This window comes from Scyliorhinus canicula, chromosome 8 (genome assembly GCF_902713615.1).
Source record: "Scyliorhinus canicula chromosome 8, sScyCan1.1, whole genome shotgun sequence".
Taxonomy (NCBI): domain Eukaryota; kingdom Metazoa; phylum Chordata; class Chondrichthyes; order Carcharhiniformes; family Scyliorhinidae; genus Scyliorhinus; species Scyliorhinus canicula.
Window position 1 is genome coordinate 54,542,126 of NC_052153.1, and position 27,279 is coordinate 54,569,404.

A 27,279-nucleotide genomic window follows, 5' to 3' on the forward strand; every position below is an offset into this window, starting at 1 on the left:
CTAACCAAGACCGAGATTGTAACCAGGTTGGAAGTGGGTTATAAAAGATCAGAGTTTAGTAGGAACAGCCCACTCTGTCCATTCTTGGTTGGCACTATTAAGAGTCTTTGCCCATCTTCCTTCACAAGGATTCCAGTGAATTTGCAGAAGAATTAATGAATTCCAGTAACATATGCAGGAGCACCAAGAATGGCAAAGGAAGAAATTGCAAATCATCTTGGATCAACTCTAAAAACAGGCAAGAAGAGATCAAAGAAACCTCAAGTTGGGTGGAAAAAAGTTGCCCTTTTCAACCACAAGAGTTCCCCTCTTGTTCAGAATTATTTAATTGCTCAATTTAGTTGGGGAAAATCAACTTCCAGATCATCCTTGGGAGGGGGAAAAAAAATCAGGAAGCATTTTATTTCTTGGGAGTCAGGTCAACTAGGAAGTAACTGAATAATTATTTCAAATAATAGTTTTGATTCTAATCATCAAGCCATGGAAATAAATTAGAAACTCGATATAGGATAACCAGCATCAAGGCTGGCACGAAATATATGATTTAAATAATTATGAATCCAGTTAAGACAAAAATTGGATAAATAGCATTTCTTCTGTTCTTTTTTTACTGCTCAAGATTTTATTCTCAATTAGAGGATGCCTATTCAAGTGGTTCCATGTAACGAACAACATAATCTAGAATCAAACATAATATCCAAGAAAGAATGTGACAAATAAAATTGACCCGCAAGGTATCTTTATGAATAGGTTGTTTCATGGTTCAGTGGCTGCGTGAAACCAGTTACAATAGACTAGCTGGAATGTTAGATAATATCAATAATGTGCCTTCATTTCTGACTATTGAAGCTCCTTAGTGTTAATCAGCAGTGATAATTACACAACACAAACATTGTGTTGTTCGGATGAGCAGAACATGAATCAAATTGAAGTTCTGAACTGGATGATGAAGGGAAATATATATCAACGTGAAGGCAATGGATGTTACCGGTACAGCATCCGCCGTTTCTTCCAACAAATTAGGTTGGTCATCCTTAGATAGGTATGTAATGACAAACCATCCAAGCATGCTTCTTGTAGGCCATAGTTCCACAAAGGAGGAATAGCGTTTTTTAAAAAAAGGAAGGGGCATTCAGAATTTTTTTTTTTAAATAAAGTTGCTGCAGTACTTGACTGTTGCTTTTCTACAGTATAGAAACCAATTATAGAGCAGGTGGATGGATACCAAATGCCCCCATGTCTCACCAAATTCTGAAAGACCACACACTATTAGTACTAGCATGAAGAATGTGTACCAGCAATGTGTGAACTGTAACAACTCCAGTCTTCAGGGAAAAATGTCACATTTAATATAATTGTATTCCTCTTGTACTTATCAGGGCAATTGACAAGAATTTTGTTCCAGACTACCATCTATAATAATTGCAAGTAAATCAGGGCAGCACGGTGGCGCAGTGGTTAGCATTGCTGCCTCAGGGCACCGAGGTCCCGGTTCGATCTCAGCTCTGGGTCTCTGTCCGTGTGGAGTTTGCACATTCACCCTTTGTTTGCGGGGGTTTTGCCCCCCACAACCAAAAGATATGTAGGGTAGGTGGATTGGCCATGCTAAATTGCCCCTTAATTGGATAAAATGAATTGGGCACTCAAATTGAAAAAATAATAATAAGTAAATCAAGGGACTTCTGGATGACCCTTTGAGAATACATAGCTCCAAGATAAGTACCATCTACTGTTAATTGATTATCCCTTATTGGGTGGGGAATTTTCAGAATACTGCATGATTAAAAGGTAATCTTACAATATATTAGAGATATAGCAATACTGAAACACTATCTCAATACAGAAAAAAAGCATTTGATCAAGTTTAATTGATGTAATGCCCGTTCTGATTTTGATCCCACAGTTTAATGCTTTGATTCACTCCTACACAAATCCTGTTCCAACACAGATTTGCATGACCACCTTTCTCTCGATACTGAGGCACACATCAAGAGTTCAGGAAGTCAATAGCAACTGAAGACAAGAAAACAGTGTACATATTTTGCGGATTTGTGGAAAGCATTTTATTTCTCAAATCCATGAGGCCTACTGCACTTTCTTTTCAGATCAGTACAGAAAATTTTCCAATGTCACCTATGCATGACTCTAATCAACAGACTATTCAAGTTTTAAGCAAGATAGCATCAGTTATGCTTCAGTATTAAATACAGTAGAATCTAATTTTTCTAAACCTTACAACTCAAGATACTTGCTTTTTGATTGGGATGTGGAAGAAACCATGATAGGGTTTTAGATGTAATTCCATGGTTCATTCAAAATTTGGAATACAGCGAAATCAGAAGAATATACTTTCATATGCAATAGCAGGTTATAGAGTGATTACAGCATAGAGGCCAGTCAGCCTCTCTGTGGGAGCAATTCAAGTAGTGCCACTCTCTTGCCCTTTTCCCCCCCAATTCCAGTTTGGAAACCTCAGTTGACCTTGCCTCTATCATGTGGGTTGCACGGTGGGGCAGTGGTTTGCACTGCTGCCCCACGGCACCGAGGACCCAGGTTCGATCCCAGCCCTGGGTCAATCCATGTGGAGAGTTTGCACATTCTCGTGTCTGCGTGGGTCTCACCCCCATAACCAGAAGGTGTGCAGGGTATGTGGATTGACCACGTTAAATGCCCCTTAATTAGCAAAAGATAATTGGAGACGTGAAACGACCTTGCCTCCATCACTCTTCTCAGGCAGTGCATTCCAGTACGGAACACCTCACTGCGTGAAAAATTACCCTCTGTCATCATTGGAAAAATTACCATGTACCTGTGCACCCCACCACTCCCAATCCCCAAAATCGAAGATTTTGCAGAAAATTGTAACCAATGCCCCTGCAATGTCCACTTTCACTTCCCTCTGTATGCTAGGATTCTCTGCATCTGATCCTGGTGTCTTTAAAGAAAAGTAAACCAAGCCAATACCGCCACCCTATCAATTTTAAAACCTTTGCGTCTGAACTACCTCCTCTTTCATCATGATTTGAACAGCATCTTTCCTTGGTAAAGACAGATGCAAATTAATCATTTAGTACACTGCTTTCATGCATAAAATCCCATTTCGTTCCTAAATTGGCTCCACTTTCCTCTTCCCACCCTTTTACTCTACATGCCTGTAAAAACGTTGAATTTCCTCTCTGTTAGTTGCCGGTCTCTGCTTTTCTCATTGCTTTTTCACTTCCTCCTCAATATTAACTGTCATAAGCACAATTTTCTGCTTCATAATCTCCATCATCCAGTGTGCTCCTGATCTGTTTGCCCTATCATTCCCCTTCATGGGAATGTAACTTTGGGCCTGAGCCACCTATTCTTTAAAGACAGCCCATTGTTCAGTTACAGTTTGGCCTCCTAATCTTCGATTCCAATTTACCTGGCCCATTCTTACCACATTGAAGTTGGCTTTACCTCCTCAATTATTCTTACTCTGTATTGTTTCTTGTCCTTTTCCATAGCAAACCGAAACCTTATAATACAATGGTCTCTTTCCCCTAAACATTCCGCTTCCGACACTGGAACCACTTGGCCCACCTTATTCCCAAGAACCAGATCCAACAATGCCTCCTTTCTCATTGGACTGGAAACATTCTGGAAAATTGTCCTGAACACATCCTTGGAACTCTTTCCCCTCTGCCTTTCACATTAATACTCATTATCCAAATATAGACTGGAATAAAGTTCCCCAAATTCTGTACTTAAAACCCTTGCGAATGTGTTCCTCCACATCTTTCCCATTAATTGGTGGCCTATAGACAACACCAAGCAAAGTAATTGCACCTTTCGTGTTCCTGAACTTGAGCAAAATTGTCTTTTACCCATCTGGGAAATCCTCTCTCACACTGTAATGCACTCATTAAATCAATACAGCCCCTCTTCTCCTTTCCTTCCTAGTTTTCATAAACACCTTGTTTCCAGGAATATTTACCATCCAGCCCTTCCCTTCTTTAAGCCAGGTATCCCTTTATTGTCGCATTATATTTCCACATGGAAACATGCAACTACAAGTCATACTTCCCCACATTCACATATATTCACGGTGACCACCCCCCCAACATTCACATATTCACTGTGACCCTAATTTAGACCTTTACTTTTTATCGTTTGTCTAACCCACCCAATGCCTCACGATTTTCTACCCCAATACTATCGCTATCAAGGTTCTTTTAGTATTTTCCCAGTTCCCACACTCCTGCCAAACTAGTTTAAATACTCCCCAGTAGAATCGCCCCATAATGGAAGTGGTTCCAGCTCTGATTGGAAGCAATCCATCTGGTGTGTATAGGTCCCATCTCCCCAGAACTCGTACTAACACCCCAAGAATCTAAAGTACTTTCTCCTGCACCATCTGCCAAACTGTACTATCTTTCTATTTCTTTACTTAGTTGCGCATGGTATCGGGTGTAATTTTGAACATAGAGATGCTGTTTAACATTTTCCTATCTAGTTACCAGAATTCTGACTGCAGAATCTATCCCTTTAACTTGTATGTCACTGGTACTCACGTGGAACACAACCACTGGCTGGTTACCTTCCCATGAGGATATTCTGCAGCCGTTCAGTGACATTCTTGACCTTGGTGACAGGGAAGCAACTTACTATCCGGATTCATATCTGCAGCTACAGAAATGCCTGGCTATTCCCCGAACTACTGAATCTCCGATCATATTGCTTTTCCAGTCTTCTTTGAGCCTCCACTTTACAGCTGAGCTGCCATGGACTGAGGCTGCACTCCCCAGATCAACCAATAGTTTAATCAGTATTTATAATGGATTCCAACGTGCTGCACACTCCTCCGGTCTGCTTCCCAGTGATTCTGCCATGTGACACACATTCCTCCCAGTCTGCTTCACAGCAATCCTGACCAGTTTCTCACACCTCACACTCCTCCCAGTCTGCTTCACAGCAATCCTGACCAGTTTCACACACCTCCTAGTTTCTGTGATCCTCACCTGCTGCATACTGCTCCCAGTGTGCTCGACAGTGATCCCGACCTGCTGCATATTCCCCGCGGTCTCTTCAAGGTGATCCTGACCTGCTGCAGACTGCTCCCGGTCTGCTTCACACCAATTCTGACCCGCTTCACGCTCCTCAGTGATCCCCATCTGCTGCACACTACTTCCATTGCCTGGGTGAGTGCAGCTCCAACAACACAAGAAACTAGGCAGGACACAAAAGCCCACAGCATTTAATCCACTACTGAAGCACAGCAGCAGCTGTGAAGCAACTCAACAGGGCTCCTTATACTGCACCTACCAAAGCCAAAACTTCTACCACCGAAAAGCACCTGCAAGTTCCCATCAAGCTACATACCACCCTGACTCAAACATATTGTCACTCCTTTACTATGGCTGGGTCAAAGTCATGGAACTTCTTGCCGAATAGCACTATGGGTGTACCTACACCACAGGGACTGGCACGGTTCTCACTTATCTTTTGAAGAGTAACTTGGGATGAGCAATAAATGCTGACCTTGTCAGCAATCCCATGAATGTATAACAAAATGCTGGAAAGATATTTTCTAAATGAATGACAGTTCACATGGTAGGAAGAATTATTTATGTGCTGTGTGTTCAGTATTTCAAAACCCTCAGGAAGGTTTCCTCTGGTTTAGTGTACAGATTAATGGCTTTGATATCAAAATGATTAGAATATTTCCATGGGCGCATTTACAAGATCATCGACATCAGACTGCTCTTGGAATGTACTTTACTTTATACTTTTAATAAATACAAGCTAAAGAAATAATTGCAAGCAAACATCAAAATTCCCAAATAGTAAAGCCTGTGATACTAAGGATTACTGGATATACGATCAGAGGCTTAAAGTTGTTTTTTTTTTAAAAAGCTGCAATTTAGCTGTACCCAGGTCTGCCATGAAATACTGGGTTATAAATGCTATAAACTCTGAACGTTTGGATCCGAATGTGAAAGATGTAATTGGGTCTGCTTTCCAATCTTTCATACACATAACTTTCTATCAGCAGACATACTTTTAAAGCAAGCATTGGTTAGACCTCCATACTAAACAAAGTAACTTACATCTGTGTTTGTTGAGCTAGGTTTCGCAGAAAATATATAGAATATGAAATGGGAAATATAGCAAAGGAAGATTTTAAAATGGAGAGTGATCAAAACTGTTGTAATGTCAGCTTGTATTGAAATGAGGTTGAATATTTTCTTGATATCTATGAATATACCCAAAACTGTAGAAAAGAAAAAAAATGAACAGCTATGGAAGCAAATGATCAGCTATGAAGCATGACAACCAACAGCTAAATTTTAAATAAGTTATTGTAAAATACAAATGTCACCATAATCCCAGGTGACCATAGGCTGCTCTGAAGAGCACTGACTGGTGGTGATTAATCAGAGGGTTACCACACCTCAGGCAGCCTTCAGGAATAACAGGCGGTATAGGAATTGAACGTTGCTCCACATCACTAAGCCGTCGAGCCGACTGAACTCAACGACCCCACATACATAAATATGGTGTAGATATGTGACTGCCACTTGTGAACTCGCGCATTAATAAAACTCACAACAGTATTTCATTTTTCACTTTAAATCTTTACCTGGAGGAGTCACCAATCAAGATGCCCAAGGTGTAGGAAAATAATTTTCCTGTACTCAAACTTTATTTGAGCTGATGCAGTTCTGTCAATGAACTGGTTTCCTGGTTAATTGGTTGATTAGTATTTGGTCATGTTGCCTGTGCCGCCTGAGGTTTTTTCCATATAACATTGTATTCCTAGGCAATGAAAAAACTGCTGTCCATCCAATTTCCCTTCCTGACTTCCATACTAGCCGGGTGGCATTCTCTCCTCACAAACTGCTCCCCTTCTGTCACAACTGCTGTCATTGCCAAACAAGGTCATAGTCCCTCATTTTTGCATCTGTCACATCAGTTCCAACCTCTCTTTTCCAAAGGTTCTTGACATGGTGCTGTCTCAAAGATCAGTGCCTTATATCCATGCAACTCGCTGTCTGAATTTCTCTATGTGTTTTAACCTCCTTCACAGCATCAAACTATCCAAACCAAAGTCACAAATAATATTCCCCAACTGTGCAGCATCACTCCCCAACTGTGGAACATCATGTAGCCTTTTGCAATATCAACTCCTTTGACATATAACTTGTTTCCAGGAATATTTACCACCCAGTCCTTCCCTTCTTTGAACCAGGTAATCCTATGGTGGGTGGGGTGGATGAACTTGTTGTGACGACATTACGTATTTACATCTGCGAAAACAATATGGAATATATTTACTGCTTCTGAGTGCCTTGTGGGATTTGCTGTGTTTTGCATTGTACTCATGGCTGTTTGTTTGGGAGCATTTGTGATTTGAAATGCAACCGTTGCCTATAAATCACAATGGTTGTGCTCAGCTCGGTTTTGGTGAATGATATTTGTTTCAGGCCTTCTGAAGCATAATCTATTTCATTTTGGAAATACAGGTCAGTACATCATCACAAACTTCTAATTATGGTGTTGTGCATTTAAATTAATCGTGAACTTCCAATGATGGTGTTTTGCATTTAAATTCATTTGTGGACTTCACAGTACTGGAACTTAAACTTGAAGACAATGTATGTTACAGTAAAGCTGGTGCCCATTTGTAAAATATCCTGGCTCATATTCTCTGACTTTCTGTTTGAGATGAGCATTTGTTGTCCTACATAAAATCGATAACAAAACATTTTGAAGGCAACTATTGATACAAATATGCTCCGCTACAGAAACTTTTAAAAGTTGGTTATATAGTTCTGCACCTATGATAATGTTTGGGATTAGAACATTTCCCATTGCGGAAAACATCAAACCCTGCAGATCAGCTATAGCATCTGAGTGTTAGGTTTCTTCTATTCGTGCCCCAAAAAGTGTCTCGGTTGCAACTGTACAAAGCTTTGCCAATTTGAATTTTCTGATAACCATTATTTTAAATCCATTTAAATTAAATGGGTTACCCATAATAGACAATTCAAATATCTATGTATTTATATCTTGGGTGTCAGACGCAGCTTTTATGGCGGGTCTTATTCCATATCCTAGAACTGGATGTAGACCAGTCAGCAAAATAAATTTGGATATAGGGTAAATGATTCTTTGGGTGTGAATCCAGTGTAGGGCACACCAATTCTGGGTGTGAGATGCTGCAGCTAGAATCAGCACCGGCAGTACAACTATCGCCATATTGGTCCCCAGTTTTCAAATGTACCTGGCATCTGCCTGAAATCAGCATTGGATCAATTTAATTTGGTAAAGTCATTTCCTGCACCTGCTTCAGGACCCGTCTGCAAAATGTGTAAAAATCTGGTTGGACTGTTCCCCACAGAACCCCAGACTAGTTACCCCACCCCACCCCCACCCCACAGTAATTCCCACCGCAGGCTCCGGCCAGCCTGCATTTGGCATGCCCTGCATTTTCCCCTGCCCACCTCCTAGGGCTCATTACCGATGCACCAGGCTGTCTGCTCTGCAGGAAAACATTCCAATCACAGTCACCATCCCATCATTCAGTCCCCTGTCCCCCAAGATCAAGTCCAGACTCCCTCTCCCACAAGACCACAACCCCAACCCTATTCGTTGGTTTCCTTTTGTCCCCGGACACCCAGCCCCGTCACCATCTTTCCTCCCTTTCCCATTCTAATTCTCGGACCACCGCCACCCCACTGACCAAGGCCTCAATATCCAGAACTGTCTAGATGACCAACTGCTAGAGGGAATTCCATTTTATCACACATTTCAATTTGCCAGTGTATTGTATAGCTTGGTTTTGTGTATTCTTCAACATGAATGTGGCTTTGTTTGAAGCATTGATTTCTGTGAGGCACAAGCTGTACAGCCTCTTTCGCTAACCTTTTGTGCAATTTTGAGAGATTAGCATGCTTCTCTTTTCTCGAGAATATGACCAGCTCATTTCGACGCAGTGATATATATGGTTACGCATTGCATTAAACACTGTTGGAGGGAAACTGTAAAGCTCTGCACCAAACCAGATTAGATAACAAGTGTGTGTCAAATGAAGCAGATGAAAAGGGAATACTTCCTCCGGTTGTATAGGGAACTAATAGTCTCTGCCTTCACACATTACTCCCAGGGCTGATTTCTCCAAACTCCTCTTCACTTGCCTCCCATGGTCCAGCCTTCACAAATACTACTTTATCCAACACTGCCAGCGAACATTCACCCATCTATGTCCGCTTAGCTCCATTGACATTGGTCCCCAAAAGGTGCATTCAAAGTCTTCATTTACATGTCCCTCTATGCCTTACCTCTCTCAGTTTTCAGACCTCCAATTCTAGTCTTTCGTGCATCCAACGTACCCTTCACTCCATCCGATACAGCTTTCAACCTCTCAACGTTAACCCTCCCTGGTCAGTTTTTCTACACTTTTCTAAAGCCTTTTTTACACACTTGTGAGCATCTATCGTTCTACCATGTTACTCAGTATTGGTTCCTCCTTTGCCGAGACAATGGCTCTGTGAAATTAATGTTCATGGTAATACTTTAATAGGTTTCATGCATTTCTATTTGTACCTGATGAAAAACATCTAGCAGCAAGTTTTGGAACTCAAACTAAACCAACACATTATGTAACCAAAGTCGCAACTAAAATGCTTAGCCAAGGTCAATCACAAATGGCATCTCTGAACCTGTAACTGTAGTTTTAAATCCTACCCTAAGTATTAAATACAGTGATAAGATCTAGTCTTTCCCCGGTTTTAAGAACCCACGTAAAATATTCATGTTGCAATTGCTATGAAGCTTGAGTTTTGTTTGAACTGCTACTTTGGCTTTTCTTGATAAATGGTAAAAAGAACATATCTGTTAATTGGATGTGAGATTTTAATTATTTACAGTTACAGTAAAACCTCACGAATAGCATGCAACATGACTGGAAAGACATGGGAAGGCAGCCTCTAATGTTCAATTGACTGACCACACGACAGCTGAGAAGGAAGAATATGGTCTGGGTTTGTGCGTCTGCCGAACAGGACATGTCACGGTTGAAAGTGCGGCTTCCATCTACTCACTGTCTGACCAGTTGAGGGTTACAGCTATCTTGCAGGAACTTTACTGTTTACCACTTACTTGGATCACGTACATTTAAATTGACTTACCTCGATGCTAATTGGCATATGGGAACGCACATTATACTATGGCACTAGATAATTATAATGTCTCAAATTTTTTTTTAAAACACCTTAAAACACAAGTGTTCAGAGATCTGCTTAACATGCTGGCTGAGAAGCATATTCTTCCAATTTGCAGGGGGGGGGGTCTGCAAAACGGGTGGTAATAGTTCAGCTGCCCACTGTATACTCTGCCCAATTTACTTTCACATTGAAGTCAACAACCAAGAACAGCACCATAAAAGATCCAATTTTGTATTGGGAGTTGTCACAATAATACAAGTTGCCACAGTGACATCTCAAAAAACACAGGATAATGGTTTTAACATTTATTTTTCAATGCACTAGTGGGTTAACAGTAGTTATTTTAAGATTGAAATATCAATCACATCATTTGAAGCAAAAAAAATGTCGAGGAGTTGGTGCTTCTGATTTCTTCTAAATTCACATTGTGGCCAACATTGAATGTGACAAGATGTAATTAAAAATAAGCCCTTTTGAATCAGTTTAGGCCTAGACAAAGAGGTGGGCTCTGACGCCATCTACCCTATACCAATGAACCCCTTAAGGAACAGATTCTTGCCCCAATTGCGACAGGCCTGGTTAGGCCAGGATACAACATTTCAACTAATGGAGGAAAGATCTAAATATTCCATGCAGTTACATCATTGGTACATAGGACGAGTCAAAACCATGAAAATTGTACATCCTCAAGAATGTACAAGTGGGAGGAGTTTTAGGGTGCAATTTATTATAGATTAGCTTGCAAACGACATATATACGGCAGTGATTTTAAAAACTAGCTAGATAACTAAGGTAGGAGATAGGTAAAGGTCCAAGATATTAGCTGAAATATTGGGACAATGCTAGGCTGATGGTGAATTTATAAAATTATTAGTTATGGACTTGGCATTGAGTAGAAGCAAAGTAAGTCTTTGTGATAAATACAGAAGTTATTAAAATTGGTAATTTCAATAAAGAGAAAGTCAGAATGGATTCATTCAATTTTGCTGAATAAATAATAAATTCTAGATATTTCTCAAGGTTAAAAGATGGATGAACTTACTGAAATGGAGGAGAGATATTTTTACCTACAGGAAATCGAAGGCAAGAGCTAAAGTTAACAGTGGGGTCGTCAGAAATAACACGTGCATGGAGAGAAACACAAGAATTAGAAGATGAGTCAACACATTCAGTTCCTGTACATAGCTTAGTTAGCAGTTATGCAGCAACACAGACAAAAGTGGTTCTCTCTAAACTTGACTATTCCAATGCTTCCTGGCCAGCCTCGTATCTTTTACCCTCCACCAGCTTGAACTCATCTATCTATTTGCCCATCATCCCTGGCCCACTATGGCTGCCAGTTCATCCTTGTTTTCAGCTTACTCCATGGCCTTACCACTCTTTATTGCCAACTCACTCCAGTCTTACAACCCTTGGAAATCTCGGTGCTCTTTTGTTAGCCATGCACATTGAAATGATATTTTTGGCAAGATTTTGGTCACCTGTGTTAACATCTTATCTGGTTCAGTGTCAAATAATGTTTGATAAGCTCCTTTGAGGCCTTAGGACCTTTACCATATGAAAGTTAGTATATAAATGAAATTGCTGGAAAATAGATAAGCCAAAGCTTTTCATATTACACTCAGAATACTTGGCAAGTATACCAATTGGAGAAGAAAGTGCCCGACAAGTAGACTGATTGGTTGAGATGTTGCCATGGAGAATGCACCAGATGACCGAGTTAACTGCCAAGCATTGTTTGAAACATAAATCAGGCAGTTGGACCTTGATTAGTCAAAGCATTGTCCCAAGCAATGAGTCAATGAATGGCTGTCATTTATTTTGGTTATTTGAAACACATGCAATGTGTGTACATGCTCTTTCTGTCTGCAAAGAACAGGGTTCCATGCATCAAGTATCATAGAATCTACAGTGCAGAAGGAGGCCATTCGGACCATAAAGTCTGCACCGGCCCTTGGAAAGAGCACCCCACTTAAGTCCATACCTCCACCCTATCCCCGTAACCCAGTAGCGCCACCTAACCTAACCTTTTTGGACGCAAAGGGCAATTTAGCATGGTCAATCCACCGAACCTACATCTTTGGACTGTGGGAGGAAAGCGGAGCACCCGGAGGAAACCCACGCAGAATGTGCAGACTCTGCACAGACCGTGACCTAAGCTGGGAATCGAACCTGCGACCCTGAAATAGTGTAGCAGCAGTGCTAACCACTGTGCGATGTGCCGACCCCAATTTCATTCACTGGCAGGGAAGTAGCTGCCAGTATATGCAAATGCACCACACGGAGCAAAACTGGTAATCTTAAATTGGTTGTCAGTGTAGTTCTTAGCATGCTGACGATTTAGCAAATGTTGTCCAATCGCAGAGTCACATCTAATGTAGGACACTGTTTTGCACACACACAGGTTGCTTGTGTATGGTCTGTCCTTGCCCATCGTGAACAGTAGTAGGGATATGCTGTTTGATAGGATATGATCCAACAGTCTTTGGGACATATAGCCCACATACCTACCATCACACTAGCACTGAAATTTATATACCACGTTACTGTACTCAATTGTGAGATAGGCAGAATGTCTTTTTGGCTTGACGACAGCATCCTGCTAATGGTGAATACCACTCATATTGCTCCAGCATTGTAGCAGTGCGAAACAGATAGCTTCACCCAGTTTCTCAAATTTTGAGATACCTTGCCATTCTTGGGTAGTCTGAGGTGATGGTCTTCGACCTGTTCTAGTTTGTACGACATACAACGCAAGATGATCTCTTCAGGGTAGCTGTTATAATGCAGATGCCTTTGATGCATCCTATTTCGGCACCAAGCGTGCATGACGAGCAAATGGCTTGGGCCCTATTTACAACATTGCCAATGAGACCCACCTTATAGCATGTGGAACCGCAAGAATCCACATATTGGAAAAATGCAAGGGGGAGGAGGTTAGGTGTCATTCCATCCAAGTTTTTTGTGCAACCTGTCACGATATGCAGACACACACAATGATATACAGACAAGCAGCTAATGGACGTAGAACAGGACATGACCAATAAGCAGGCAGAACAGTCAGAGGTGGGATCTGACTATAAAAGACACAAGGCACTCACACTCAGCCTCTTTCCACTGATGAACACCTAGGAGAGTCAGTCAAGGGTGTTGTTACAATCTCATACCTCCACCACGTGGCTAAGAGCTAGTCTGGTTCAGACAGACAGAGTAAACACACTTGAGTTAGCAGAGAGTCGAATTCAGAGAACTGTGCTATTAGTTCAATAAACCTGATTGAAGTAACTTCAAGGTCTGGAGTATCTTTCTGATCTAAGCTACATCCAGTTGCAGCCTGTGTTAGACTAGTGTACCTAACACAACAGAACCTAATAAAGATATTTGTGAAAAGTGGGCCTAGAGTGAATCCCATAGCAACACATTTTATTTGTGTAGACATGTGGTCATTAAAACTGAATTCAACTGCTCAAGTTGCCAAACTCATAAGTTCAAATGATCATGATTCACGCAATGGTGGTAGATCAATAGATCATCATGATACAAGTTCTGCAACGCAACTATCTATGGTTTCCCACATTGGTAAATATGCTAGTAATATCAAATGAGCACATGGGACACAGCATTGCATCTACATGCAAGTCTGTATGTCTCTACAAACGTGGAGGAATCCTTCACCGTGTTTAGAAAACTTGCTCAAAACTGGTTGTAACAATTTGCTCAACTATTTGGCCAATTCACACTGTTCAGAACTGATCCTAGATAAGATAGGATGTGAAAGGGACACTTGCGTGCATCTTGGGAAACCCTTACATATGCGGATGCAGCAAGCCACGAGGATGCACCCTGTTACCTGGCATGGACGGGTTGAAGGGCAAGATATCCCGATAATGAGCAACAGGTCAAGCTATTTTATGCTACTACCATGCAATAGCAACACAAGTGGCATTCACCTCGGAGTCAAAAAGATGTTCTGCCCATCTCACAAATGGGTAATGTGGTATAGGACTTTCAGTGCCAGTGTGAGGAGAGGTATGTAGGCCGCACATCCAAAAGATGGGTAGATTGTATATGTCCCAGCCGTTGTTCGTGATAGGCAAAAACCCAAAACAGTGCCCAAAATTAGATGTGATTCTGCAATCGGACAACATTTGCTAAACAATCCTGAATGTGCTAAAAATTACACCGGCAGCCAATTAAGATAGTCAGTGAGGCATGTGTGTACTAGAAGGTACATATAACACAGAGCCCCGTTCTTTGCAGACAGAAAGAACATTAATACATGCACCTGTTCCAGCTAAACATATTATACCCTTTCATTTCCTTGACTTCGGGGCCATACTGCCCGGTTTAAATTCCAAACAATGCTTGGCACTTAACAGGTCATCTATTTGCCATGACAATGCTTCTACCAGAATCTACTTGCCAACCAATCAGCACTTCGCACTTTCTACAGTATAAATTGTGGTCTTCCTCTTACATTGGTATTCGTGCTAGTGACCTGATGAGTACAAGATGAAAAGCTTTAACAGGTTTCTTTTTCTAGCAGTTCTACCAAATGACTATCAATGCAATCATGTTGTCTGGGGGCATTTTGTCCCCGCATCCCGCCTTTCAGCTGCAGAACAGTGCATGGCAGATGGAGGTGGCCAAGGAGAGTCCAACGAAAGAATTTGAAGAGCTATTCCCATGTCACCTCTAACTTTGCCATTGTTCCTTCATAGATTTATACTGGTTGGGAAAATAGAATTTATGAAATACTCTGGGACTACTCCTCCTTCCAAAACAGCAAGGACATGTGATCATAACGTAGGGCAGGAAAAAAAATGGGCATATCCTTCCAAGGCCAGCGAAAATCAATGTACTGATTTTGTACTTCTAAGTCCGCAGCGGCATATCAGAGTAATTACTGTTGAACATAACGATGGACAAGCAACATGCCACTGGGGATTGGATTTCATGTTTTAAAAAAAAACACACGAGTCCTCGCCCCCCCCCCCCCCCCCCTGTTATGGGCCAGGGTTTAGAGAACACCAAACGGCATCATGGAGTTCACCTGACCCACAACTTTTAATAGATTTTGGTTATGATGACCATAGAATTTACAGTGGAGAAGAAGGCCATTCGGCCCATTGACTCTGCACCAGCTCTTGGACAGAGCATCCTACTTCAAGCCCACGCCTCCACCCTATCCCCGTAACCCCACCTCACATTTTGGGCACCAAGAGCAATTTATCACGGCCAATCCACTCAACCTACACACCTTTGTGAGGAAACCGGAGCAATCTGAGAAAACCCACGCAGACACGGAGAATGTTCAGACTCCACACAGAAGTTACCTAAGCCGGGAATTGAACCTGGGACCCTGGAGCTGTGAAGCAACTGTGCTAACGTGCTACCCACTTTTGCCACTTTCAAAGCATTTTTTAAATGTGAACTCCAGCTCTCTATTAATGCACTATCTTTAAAATTGCACAATTTAGTTTATATTGCCGTGGATTATTAATCCGAGACCCGCAGCAGTTAGGGTGCGGCAAGACAAGGGTCATGGAAACAACCTCCTCCAAGAAGGGATGTTACATTTAAATTCCTGCTTTATCTCCTCAAAAAACAGGAATAAAGAACAACCAAAAAAGCAGACGGATATTTTCAGCTATTGGCTGGTCAGATTTGTTTGAGCTAATGTGAAGGGAAATCATGTGACTGTGCATTCACATGTTCTCTACCAGAAGAATCTAGGAAAGTCCATAGCAGCCTGCCATGTCAGTCCGTCTGCCAGTCACATATACATAGGGCATGCATGGGGCATGCATGCTCTCACACAAAGAAAATGCCAATGTAATTTCGGACTCGGATCTGCAATATTAGGAGAAATTGATATCATGGGGATATAAGCCACTGGGCATCAGGAGGAAGCAAGCTTGTCAGACATATCACTTTTTCCACCTGACACGGATGCCATGCTACAACTCACTTAAAGATTGTGCACCAGTATCATATCTTCAATGACTGGATCAGGGGCAAGCCACGTGAGCTGACATTATAAACTTTAAATACCACATCCTCTTCAAGAGATGGCTATGGAGCTCGTGGGGAGACACTCTTCTTAGCAAGGCCAGAGCAGATTACCACTGACTGAATACTGTTAAGCCTAGCATCTCACACACCAGGCACAAGTAATCGTCTCCTCCCTCCTTAATTCTAAGGTGGTTATGGCCACCAATTCTTAGCTCCGAATTCCTGTCCTGTTTGCCATAGCAACAGTGGCAGAAGAGGAAAAGGGAGAAGGAAGAAAGCATCACAATCCTTATGATTTAGAAAAAAAAGGGGGAAAACGCTCGTAAACCTCCTGTCCAGTTTTGTTCAGCCCCAGACCACATCTAAGTCACTCTCTTAGATATTGACTTCTTCACTCCACTTAGCCAACTTCGATAGTTAAAGCGGTGAAGGATTAGGTTGTGGCACCTAAGTGACTCTTGGTATTAGGTATGACAAGTTTCCTACTGAACACATCCACTACAGGCTCAACTACCTTTTAAAAGCCGATAACCAGATGTTTCCAGATAACTAACGCAAATGGAAATAGATTTGGAAACTTCTGTCCAGTCCCCACTACTTTATAACAAGGGCATTTGGTCGAATACGATTTGTCCACTATATGCAATGACCTGTAAAATATGGAGGCACTAATAAAAGATAGAATTTGTTCCAGGTAGATGGCAGCTCAGCAAAAGCACAGTTGTAGTTCAAGGTCGCCAGAGATGTCAGTTAAAATTCACACTGCAGCATCTGCTATAGATAACTGAAACATCAATAAAAACAGGACATCGGTGTAATGGAAAAATAGCCCAATGTTGGTTGACGGTTTATATTTACTGGATAGACTTTCAAATCTGGGCTGTTTGATACAGCTGGTGGACTGTAGGCACAAATTCAAAGGAATGGTCAGTCGTTAATGGGGAAAATCTCGTTAACAGGCATTTAGGTTTTAATGAGAATTCTTACTAAAAATGTGAAATACTGAAATAAGCCTCAAATGTGGTCCTTTTATTACATTTCGTACACTTTAATGAGGTGCAAACTAAATGAGCAAGAACAGCTATTTCTGCCCAAAATTAATGTAGCAAAGAAAAGTAGCAACGTTGAATAATTTAAATGGATAATAAATTTCATTTTTTTGGCCAATGTATGCTTTAAAAATAAATTGAGGTCTCACGTGATGTGGAAGCTCTCTCTCGATAGAAGCCACTGACTGACACTTAAAAACTTACAAACATCTTCTGCACCCTCTTCCCCCACCTCCCAGAAAAAAAAGAAGAAGAGAGATAATTCCAGGGGTGCCATTTTTCGGGCCTGCTCGACACACATGCAAATGCCGCTATGGCCACTAAATCTCACCAAAGGGCCATAGCAAGATGTACCGGCAGGATCTAATTGAGATCTTCCCTAAACCACCGCCACCCCGGTCACATGATCAGGTTCACATTCAGAAAAGGCATGAACCGGATTTCTATTAATTTAAATATAATTAAACAGCTTGATGCCACACCTTCCAGCCCCCATGTTGTTCCCACCCCTGGTGGCGTGGCACCACACGAGCTCAATTCACTACCATGCCATGGGTGCAGAGGTACCTAGGGCTCTTCAGGCCCTGCCCTGCCAGAGCGGCGGCAATAGACCTGTCCACCAATTTATTTATGATGGAAGTGTTAGAAGCTCTGGACAGAAAACCTAGCTGTGTTTCTGGAGAGAAAAAACACTGGTTTTCAGACAGAACCTGACACTTTGCCATTTGTTTGCAACGCTCTGCTCTAGGTCTTTGGTTTGAAATATCTGATACTAAGAACAAAGGCTGAGAAGTGATTGGAATCCAAAATTATTTTTAAAAGCGACAATGTTGATCGTGCATAGTGGTTCAGTCAGGAATGAGGATATTAGAGAGGCTAATGCTTCAGGCCTGATCCTTGATAAGAGCGGCTCGTTCTCTTCCAGATTCCGAGCTCCCCACTGCACGGAAATAAAAGTACATGCCGACACTCAAATACTTTCACAGTACTTGGAATGAAATACTCCAAGCACTGGAAAGCAGAATTAAAACAGGATATTCTGGAAAGACTCAGCAAGTCAGGCAGCATCTGTGAGGAGAGGAGGGAAACTAACTCTTTCAGGTCAACGACCTTTCATTGCAACAACTAATGAAAGATTATTGACCTAATAGGTTAACTTGGTTTCCCTCTTCACAGATGCTCTCCTGCTGAGTCTTTCCAGAATTTTCTGTTTATATGTCACATCATTTAACTTGGTAGTGCAAGTCTGTTGCTCATGGATGCTCCTACCAGCAAAAAAACAGTAAGCAGTCCTTAACTGTACACATCGAAAAAGTACATCAGACAATCTCAAATTTCAAGGTGGTGATGTTATTGGTAAACCCACCTTCATTCTTGTAGTTTAGTGCAAACTGAATGCCTCTGTATGTGCTCCTGCCCTTTCAATGTACTGTTAACAGCAAGTTTTCCTTTATTTTATTCCCATCCACGTTCACAATGATGATCCAGATATGTGCAATTTTAGTGCTAATAATGATTTAACCCAAAGGCCGTCAGTACATTACAAATCTAATGGTTGAAGGGGGTAGTATCAGTGGTTTACAGGGTTATTTTGGAAGAGGAGAAGTTGCCACTGGAAGGGATCAAGGCAAAGTGGGAGGAAGAGTTGGGAGAGGGTATGGAGGAGGGGTTCTGGTGTGAGTTGCTCTGGAGGGTGAACACCTCCACCTCGTGTGCGAGGTTGGGGCTGATACAGCTGAAGGTGGTGTATAGAGCACAACCTACAAGGGCGAGGATGAGCCGGCTCTTTGAGGGGGTCGAAGATGTGTGCGAACATTGCCTGAGGGGGGTGCAAACCACGTTCATATATGTTTTGGACCTGTCCAAAGCTGAAGGATTACTGGAAGAAGGTTTTTAGGGTAATCTCTAAAGTGGTGCACATGAAACTGGACCCGGGCCCTTGGGAGGCCATATTTGGGGGGTTTGGTGGAGGATGGGATTGTTGTTATTATTATGGGATTGACATTGCATTCATTTACTGATTATTGTTGGGTGTAAATTTGGGGGGAAATGGGAAGGAGGAGAATGAAAATATTTTTTTTAATTCTATTGGTTAAGAGAGATGTTCAGTCAACAGTGGACACCTCTTGACAACAAAAAACAGGGCTTATTGAAAAGACAGCAACAAGAACATTATAGAGAATTTGAAAATGCAAATGTAGATTTGATAGCAATACTAAATTAAATTTTGCTCAGTTACTAAGTTTCAACTAGTAACCTTGAAATTTGTGCTACCCATTTCATATTTGCTTCAGGGCATTAAATCACTGCAGAACCTACAACAACCAGAATCTCTTCAGAACAGATGACGGTGCTAAATTATCAGATCTGCAATTCCCCCAGGGGAACATTTTTATTGTTCAGCATAACCTCAGCAATTAGACCTACAAGTTAATTTAAATTGGTCAACATCAAACTCCCAAATATTGCACAAATTTGAGTCATTGGATTTCTGAAAGTACACAAAAAAAAGATCATGGATATTTTAACATACAGTTGTGCGAGTAGTCAACAGGAAGCCCTTGAATTATATTAACAGTCAACAGCATCACACACATCAGTACACTGCCCTTGGGGAAGCTATCAAAATCAAATCCATTCCCTCAACCCGATTTATTATTTGACTCTGGCCTTGCCCACCTGTATCATTCTCACTGATGTCAAAACCAAGCCTCATGCTTCAACCTCCACAAAGTCAGCCCTTCTCAAGGTGCTGAATCAGCATCTAACCAATATAAGTAGCATGCATTGAATAATGTCACCTCACACGTGTCATATTCTGATTCAGAAGTGCAGTTTCCTCCAAACCTCACTGCAAATGCAGTGATGTTCAAAGCTCAAGGTGATTGCATTTAGCTTGGTCATCTATTTGTTGTACCACTATCATACCTTATGTCGATTTCATTACTGTGGGAATTACTGGAGCAATACAAAAGGGTCAAACTTGAGTGGTGGGCAAGGGCCATATTCATACATGTTATATGGTGAACCCTGTCTGGCTGGGATTGCCACATAGTTTGCTAACAAAGAAACAATGTTGCAAGGCTTTAATAATAACAGTAATTTGTGAATTGGATAGATGTGGAAACTTCACCGATGTGTTGAAGCTCTGATGTTTTGCAGCAATGTGGATCGCCTCCCACAATTCTCCAGGTTACCAATCTCAAATACAGTGTCCTGGCAAGCAGGGAACAGGTACTTCTATTCAAGGAGGGATAGAAAATGCAGGGAATATCCTGCATCTCAAAAGCCAAGACTCGATAGCCTGGAGGAGTATAGGGATCAGAAGTAGACAAAAATATTAAAATGGTAAAATTAAAGTTTTGCTTTAAAAATCCAATGTAAATAGTGATATCATGTATCCTGTGCATTTCAGACTGTTGACTTATTCAACAATATGTACAAATCATTCTAACTAGGATCAGGTCTTGCAAGAATAAGGTTAATATGTCCCGATGAGTCTTAATAAATGCACAACTCCTTCAAGAGGTTCATCGCTATTGAAAGAAAGAAAGGAAATCGCTTCCTTTTCTTTTCGAAATAAAGTTAACACTTCAATGATAAATCAGAATTACATGCTGAAAGTTATTTTAGTGCTAGAAATTAGAATATTTTGGCCAAGTTAGGATTGACCATCCTCTCTTAGATACAATACAACAGATTGAAAGTAGAGCTCCCTCTATTCTGTTCTAACAATATACCTTATTACTAGTCTTTGCTGGAAATAAAAGAATGTGATTTTTCTGACATTTTCAATACGGACCAATATTGTGGTCTTGAAAAGGTCAATTGGTACTATGTAGGAACGTCCCGTTTCCATTATTCCAATTTTAAAAAATAAAGTAGCTTTGAATTCTCAAACACAGCGTGCATCTAGTCTAAAATAGACCACTTGGCTAAATTGTAATGACAGCTATATTTTTAATGACTTGCTATGAATTGTAGCCAATTATTCAGAGCTCATCTCTATTTTTCAGCACCTACCAAGTAAAAACAATAACTGGTTAAAAAGTTACAGCAAGTCCCGTGGCCTGATAATTTGATAATGCATTAGTCGTGGTCACTCCTATGGAGACAAATTAATGTGCCCAAATCCAAGCATTGAATTTACAGCTGGACAGATGTTTGTTGTAGGGCGCCTGTTGAATGCAGAATTAATCTCCCACTATGGCCAACAATATCATACGTACACCCAAGGATTTAATCAACAAACCCAGTCAACATGACAATTGCGCTCCATTTGTAAGAAAAATTAAACACCAGATAGTACATAATTTATTATATGCCTCTCAACAGAGGCTCATTCTCAGTGCAACCCTTTTGCAAAATGTAATAATTCTGAAGTCCAGTCTTGTCATCCTCAAAATCTAAGTCAGTTAGTACAGACAGCACACGAGGCCCATTGGCATTGGGGAGGGAAATTCTTTAACCGCTGCTCTCTAATCAACTTAAAAATTAAACTGCATGTACCTTTTCATCGGCATCTGTCGCTGTTGCCTCCACCACTTTGTTCCTGTTTAATTTCTTTTTCACCCATCGTTCCAGCACAAAGTTGAACTTCATGAAGGTCACATAGCATCCATAGGCAGACAACAAAATTACACTCTCCCACCAAACGATGGTATTATTCCGGAAGAAAACGATGAGCAAAATTAGGTCAACAATATAAAAGGACACATCTCTGAACAGTGGCCACCAGGTGAGGTGCAGGATTTCTTTGGAGAATACAGCACACATCCCAATTACAAAGAGGATGTTGAAGACCGCAGAGCCCACTATGGTCCCAATCCCAACATTGCTGTGAGATATAAAAACTCCTATTAAAGAAGTGAAGAGTTCTGGCGCTGACCCACCAGCAGCCATAAAAGTTGCCCCTGCCACATCATCCGATATCTGCAGCTTGTCAATGATAACTGTCAATGAAGGTACAAAAAATTCATCGCACACTATGGCTAAGGCTATGAACATGTAAATCATGCCTAAAATGTGGAGGAGGACCGCTCCTTTCCTTCTTTGCGCCAGTGAGATGATATCGTAAGGGTAGTCTCCAGCCGATGAATTGATGGCAGGAGTCGTGGCTTTCCGTACATCGTACTTTAAAGCAAAGTCGGATTTGGGGGTATAATTTTGAAGCTTGGAAAATGTCTGCTTTTCGTCGATGCCCAGCAGAGTTCTGCCTTTAACTTGTGGGGTCTCTCGGTTGGCTGACGTGCAGGCGAAGGCACTGAATAGGAGGGAAAACGCGCAGAGCGCCATCAGACCCAGGGAAAAGCCCACAATCCGCGGTAGCCTCAGCTTCCTCATGATCTGCTGCTTGTGCCTTCGGAAAGCCTGGCCCGCGGTACAAAGTTGCTGCCCCGCGCACAAGACAACCGGCTCCATAACTTGGCGCTTCGAGGTTTTCGAATCCATGGCTGGCCTTTATTCTTCACTTGGTGGGATGGGCTTTTTTTTCCCCCCCCACCACCTCTCTCTTTTTCTCAAAACTTGATTGATGGCGATATATTCTTCATACACTGCTCGTCTTCATGGCGTTGGGCAGAAAACAGACAACTTTTAAAATGCACCTTGTATTCTGCTGGTGGAGATGGCGTGAGCTTCAATATCCTGCAGAAACAAGGTAAAATTGAATGTAAAGAGCGTATTTATTCCAACACCCGTCTGCAAACCCGGAGTTTTAATTGAACATTAAAAAAAAAGCAGTTGAGGGGCCGGCTAGCTTTTAAAAACATAAACACACACACATAATAGATTTCGACATAATGCTAACATTTAACTTCACCAAAAATACAAAAAGGGTTGTCTCTATTCTACATTTACCGGGAGCTGCAAACGACTGCAGTCTCACTCGCTCGTGCTCCGGGTAAAGTCAGCCTCCCCCTGTGGTGACCAGCCATACAAAACAGAAAGGGAGGAGACAGGGGAGGGGGGGGGGGGGGAATAAAAACCACACAGGGCCAAGGTCCTGGCCCTTTAATCACAGTCCAGTGACCCCTGCTGGTAAATAAAGTACCGAGAGGAGAAGATTGACTGAGATTAGGATCCACTGCAATGGCCTTTGCAGGTCAGTAACTCTTATTGCCCATGGATGTAAGCATGTCCACGTGGGTGGGGGGTGGGGGCAAGGCAAGCTACTAATGGCGAGAGGATCTGCAGCCTGCGAAACGCAAGTTCATTATCCCTTTAGGGAAAGCAACAGCAACAGACGCAATCACGTCAACTCAGACACACACACACAACAAAAAAAAACCTGTTGTAACCCTTCATTGGAAATTTCAGCGGTAGGGTAAACAGGGACCGAAATGATAAACATAAAAAGCAAAATCACCGCAGGTGCTGTGATTTGAAACAAAGACAGAATATTGGGTGGGGGATCGCAGCAGGTCTGGTAACATCTTTAAGGAGGGAGGGGGACACAGGCAGAGTTTATGTTTCAAGTCTGCCTAACTCTTCATCGGGAAATGATAACAGTCGACAGGGAACGCCGCCGTTGCAATATTATTGCCTTTGGCGTTCGGTTCAAATTTGCTTCTATCCATCAGGGGTGAGCCGATTAGAAAGTCTTAAGTTAGGTCACGCCAGAAGGACAGCTCCTTGCCCCGTGTCGTCTTTGACGCAAAGATCAGAAGCGCAGAGGAGGGTCAAATCAAACGGTGAACATCAGAAATGCTGCACTGATTCCCTGCGAGGCGATTATTCAGGCAAACAGTTTGGCGCCGGAGAGCAGAGCCGAGTCCGCAGCCTGAAGGGTAAACTGGATGGAAGGGCATCCTCCGGGGGAGCAGGTAAATAACAAACACAGTACAGTAAGGCGCAATGTTTACAAAGCTGAAAAGGTACAAGTCACGACATATTGATGTTTTCTGCGGTACTCTACATTTTAAAAATAAAACAAAATCTTGCTTGGACTGCCTCAGGAGGCTCACGTCAGTAGCAACGCTCACCGACTCCTAATGCGAATTGTAACAATATTCTCCGATCTGTAGTTTGGTTGGAGGACAGGCGAGTGAAATCTGGTCGATCCGTTGCATTTCTTTTTTAATGGCAGAAGGTGCCACAACACACACACACCCCTCCAGCAAGTAATCTGTTCACATGTTGCGTCTGTGCATTTCCAGATACTTTAATCTCATGCAGTTTTTAAAAAAAAAATCTTACCGCGATGTTCAGTCGTAGCAAGCAGACTTCACGGGTGAAGTCCTGTCCTCTCTCCTGCTCTGATGCAAGTGCTGCTGCTGCTCTGTCCAGCCATCAGGCAGAGCTCCGGGAGACTGACTGCAGGAAGCATTCACACACATGCACATTACCAGCCAGCCCCATCCTTCTTCAGCAACAGCAGGTCTAATTCTCAGGAGAGACAGAGCGCCATAACCCTACCAGAAGACGCTAGTGCACCACGTGAACGCTTTATAAAATAATCGATTTCGTTGTATCTTGTTCTTTTTATTAGGGGGGGAGAATCTGAGGCTAAAGAAAGCATCGGACGAGCAAGGACATTTATCCACACGGTTCCTCGGTTTAATCTTTTTTGTGGGCAGTAGTCGTGGTTACGAGGAAGGCGGTATATTTGAATACACATTAGAGCAATGATGTTTAAAAGTGTTAATTCGTGTTTTGGGGGGATTGTGAGGTTGGAGTGAACTGGGAGTGAGAGCGGTGTCACAGCAAGATTCACCTGTCACCATTATAACCAAGCGGGCTCTGGATCAGCAAAAAGATCCTTCCAAAAGCACACTGGGGTAGAGAAACATTGCGTCAAATAGTGAGAGAGCACTGGGGAGAAATGCTTCTCAGTCAGGCGGCTAATATCAGTTCACCTCGGCACAAACCTGTATGTTACAAATAATGTTACTAAAAGGAAATCTGTTGAGGGTGTGATGTGAGCTAGAAGAGCGTTTTTCGTTAAAGTTCACATGTGTAGTTGCGTGCCATCGTTTATGTTGCGTTTTGCGCATTCCCACGCTGTTTACGGACTACTAAACAGGTCTGCAGGCAAGATTCAGCATGAGGAAACTGCTTGATTTGCTGACTATACTGCATTAACTGCGATTAGCCGTCTATTATTCCGCAGCGGCAGGAATGCTGCTGATTTAGATGAATTGCAAGTCAGCTTGTTTTAATAATAGAGAATTGTTCACTTTGAATGCAGGATGAGACGGTCAATTGGGGATGGGGGATGGGTTACATGCATTTCCACAGCAGCGTTGATCCGGAGCTTTTGTATTTTCATTGCTGTTAGTAGTTTGTTAACTGGTAATTGAAAGGAAGGAGCGTCCACCAAATTGCACATAGCAAAACATTTCTGTTCGTGGATGGGAAGGGACAAAGTTCCACATATACACGACGTACTGGTTGCAAGCTGTTGAGAATGACGGGGATTTCGATAAACAAAATAAATACTACAGAAGCTGCTTTTTACATATGGGTTAATGTTATTACGGGTATCACGGAATGTGGCACACTTTGAAACTGCACACAAATCAAAAGTATTATATTCATAATGTCTTATCTCTGGGATAACATTCCAGCAAATTTGGTGAATCTGCTATTTCTTCAAATTGTCGATAAATATAAGTTTTAAAGAAAAAATATTTATTTTCTGCAATACAGATATTGATCGAATGCGGCTCCTGAAGTTCTTTGCTTGTCCAATATTCTGAATAAAATATTACATTTTCAATGAGGAATCTAATAATTGTCCCACTTAGTTTTTGAGGGTTTTCCCAAACTGCATCCCCTTCCATCCATCCTTTCAAAGGCACACCTTCGTGAGCGCCAAGTCATTTGGGTGGCACAGTAGCGCAGTGGTTAGCACCATTGCTTCATAGTGCCAGGGTCCCGGGTTCGATTCACGCTTGAGTCACTAGCTGTGCGTGCGGAGTCTGCCCATTCTCCTCGTGTCTGCGTGGGTTTCCTCCCACAAGACCCAGAAGACATGCTTGTTAGGTGAATTGGACATTCTGAATTCTCCCTCTGTGTACTGGAACAGGCGCCGGAGTGTGGTGACTGGGGGATTTTCAGCAACTTGGCAATTATAGGTGGACTAACTGGGGACTTTTTTAACAATTCTCCTCAATGGGAGTCAAAGAGTGTTAATATGGGGAATAGGCATGGTGGCAAAACCAGCTGCAGTTGAGGGAGCTGGTTGAAGGTGTCACTGTGGAATCCAATGCTAACTGCTGCAGCCCAGTGATGATCAGCATAAACCTGAAATTATCTGTCCTTGTGCCAAAATCCAAATACTTAACGTATTTTTTTTTTCTCTGGTGAACAATGTAATGATGTGAAAGAATGGGGGAGAATCAGGGTTCAGGCCAGAATAATGAACAGTTCGTAAGCCTGATTTGTGACTTGCTGTGTGAGAGATAAAAGAAACATGAAATGAGAAATGGCGAGTCCAGTGACCATGGTGTTTTCAATAATGGTTTCTAACTCGAACCACTAACCATAAACACTAATCCAACCACTAATCCAAATCCCAACCATTGATCACAAACCCCAAATTGTGCAGTGTCAGTAGCGCAATGAAGAGCTCTGTTGTATGTCACTGATGATGCATTGTTAGTAGCCACTTGGAATAAAATGTCATCGATCTCGGCCTGGGTCACTGTCCGTGTGGAATTTTCACATTCTGCCCATGTCTGCATGGGCCCACAACCCAAAGATGTGCAGTGTGGGTGAATTGGCCATGCTAAATTAATTGAAAAAAAGAATTGGGTACTCTAAATTTATTTTTAAAAGGGTACAGAAAATTAAACAATCCATGTGCATCCTTAATCAGAATAGGTCAGAGCGGGGCCATTCTGACTTTGTGTCCTTTCATATTCAAAACATGCATTCCACTGCAATGTGATAGAAATATTTTAAATTGTGAAGGATGGTGTAAACAGAAGTAGCCTCTTCTATTGGTTGTGCTGCCAAATATGTACAATATAGAAGGTAAGAGATTTCGAACAATGATCAAGAGAAAAAGCTTTCTACAG

At 41.9% G+C, this 27,279-nt stretch overlaps 1 protein-coding gene across 8 annotated transcripts in view; it reads right to left on the minus strand.

Moving 5' to 3' along the window:
- The window catches only part of LOC119970269 (sodium/potassium/calcium exchanger 2-like), a 360,708-nt gene extending 335,490 nt beyond the window's left edge, over positions 1 to 25,218 (minus strand). The window contains exons 1-2 of one of the 8 annotated variants that reach the window (XM_038804609.1): positions 24,455 to 25,218; positions 21,767 to 22,903 (exon numbers count right to left, since the gene is read on the minus strand). In XM_038804609.1, the coding sequence (XP_038660537.1) occupies positions 21,767 to 22,708 (942 nt within the window). In that variant the 5' untranslated portion in view covers positions 22,709 to 22,903; positions 24,455 to 25,218. Of the gene's footprint in view, positions 1 to 21,766; positions 22,904 to 23,066; positions 23,087 to 23,110; positions 23,224 to 23,309; positions 23,385 to 23,624; positions 23,644 to 24,240; positions 24,314 to 24,454 lie in introns of those variants that run through there. The other 7 variants (XM_038804617.1, XM_038804615.1, XM_038804616.1 and 4 more) reach the window with 7 other exon arrangements.
- Between the last annotated feature and the right edge of the window lie 2,061 nt (positions 25,219 to 27,279).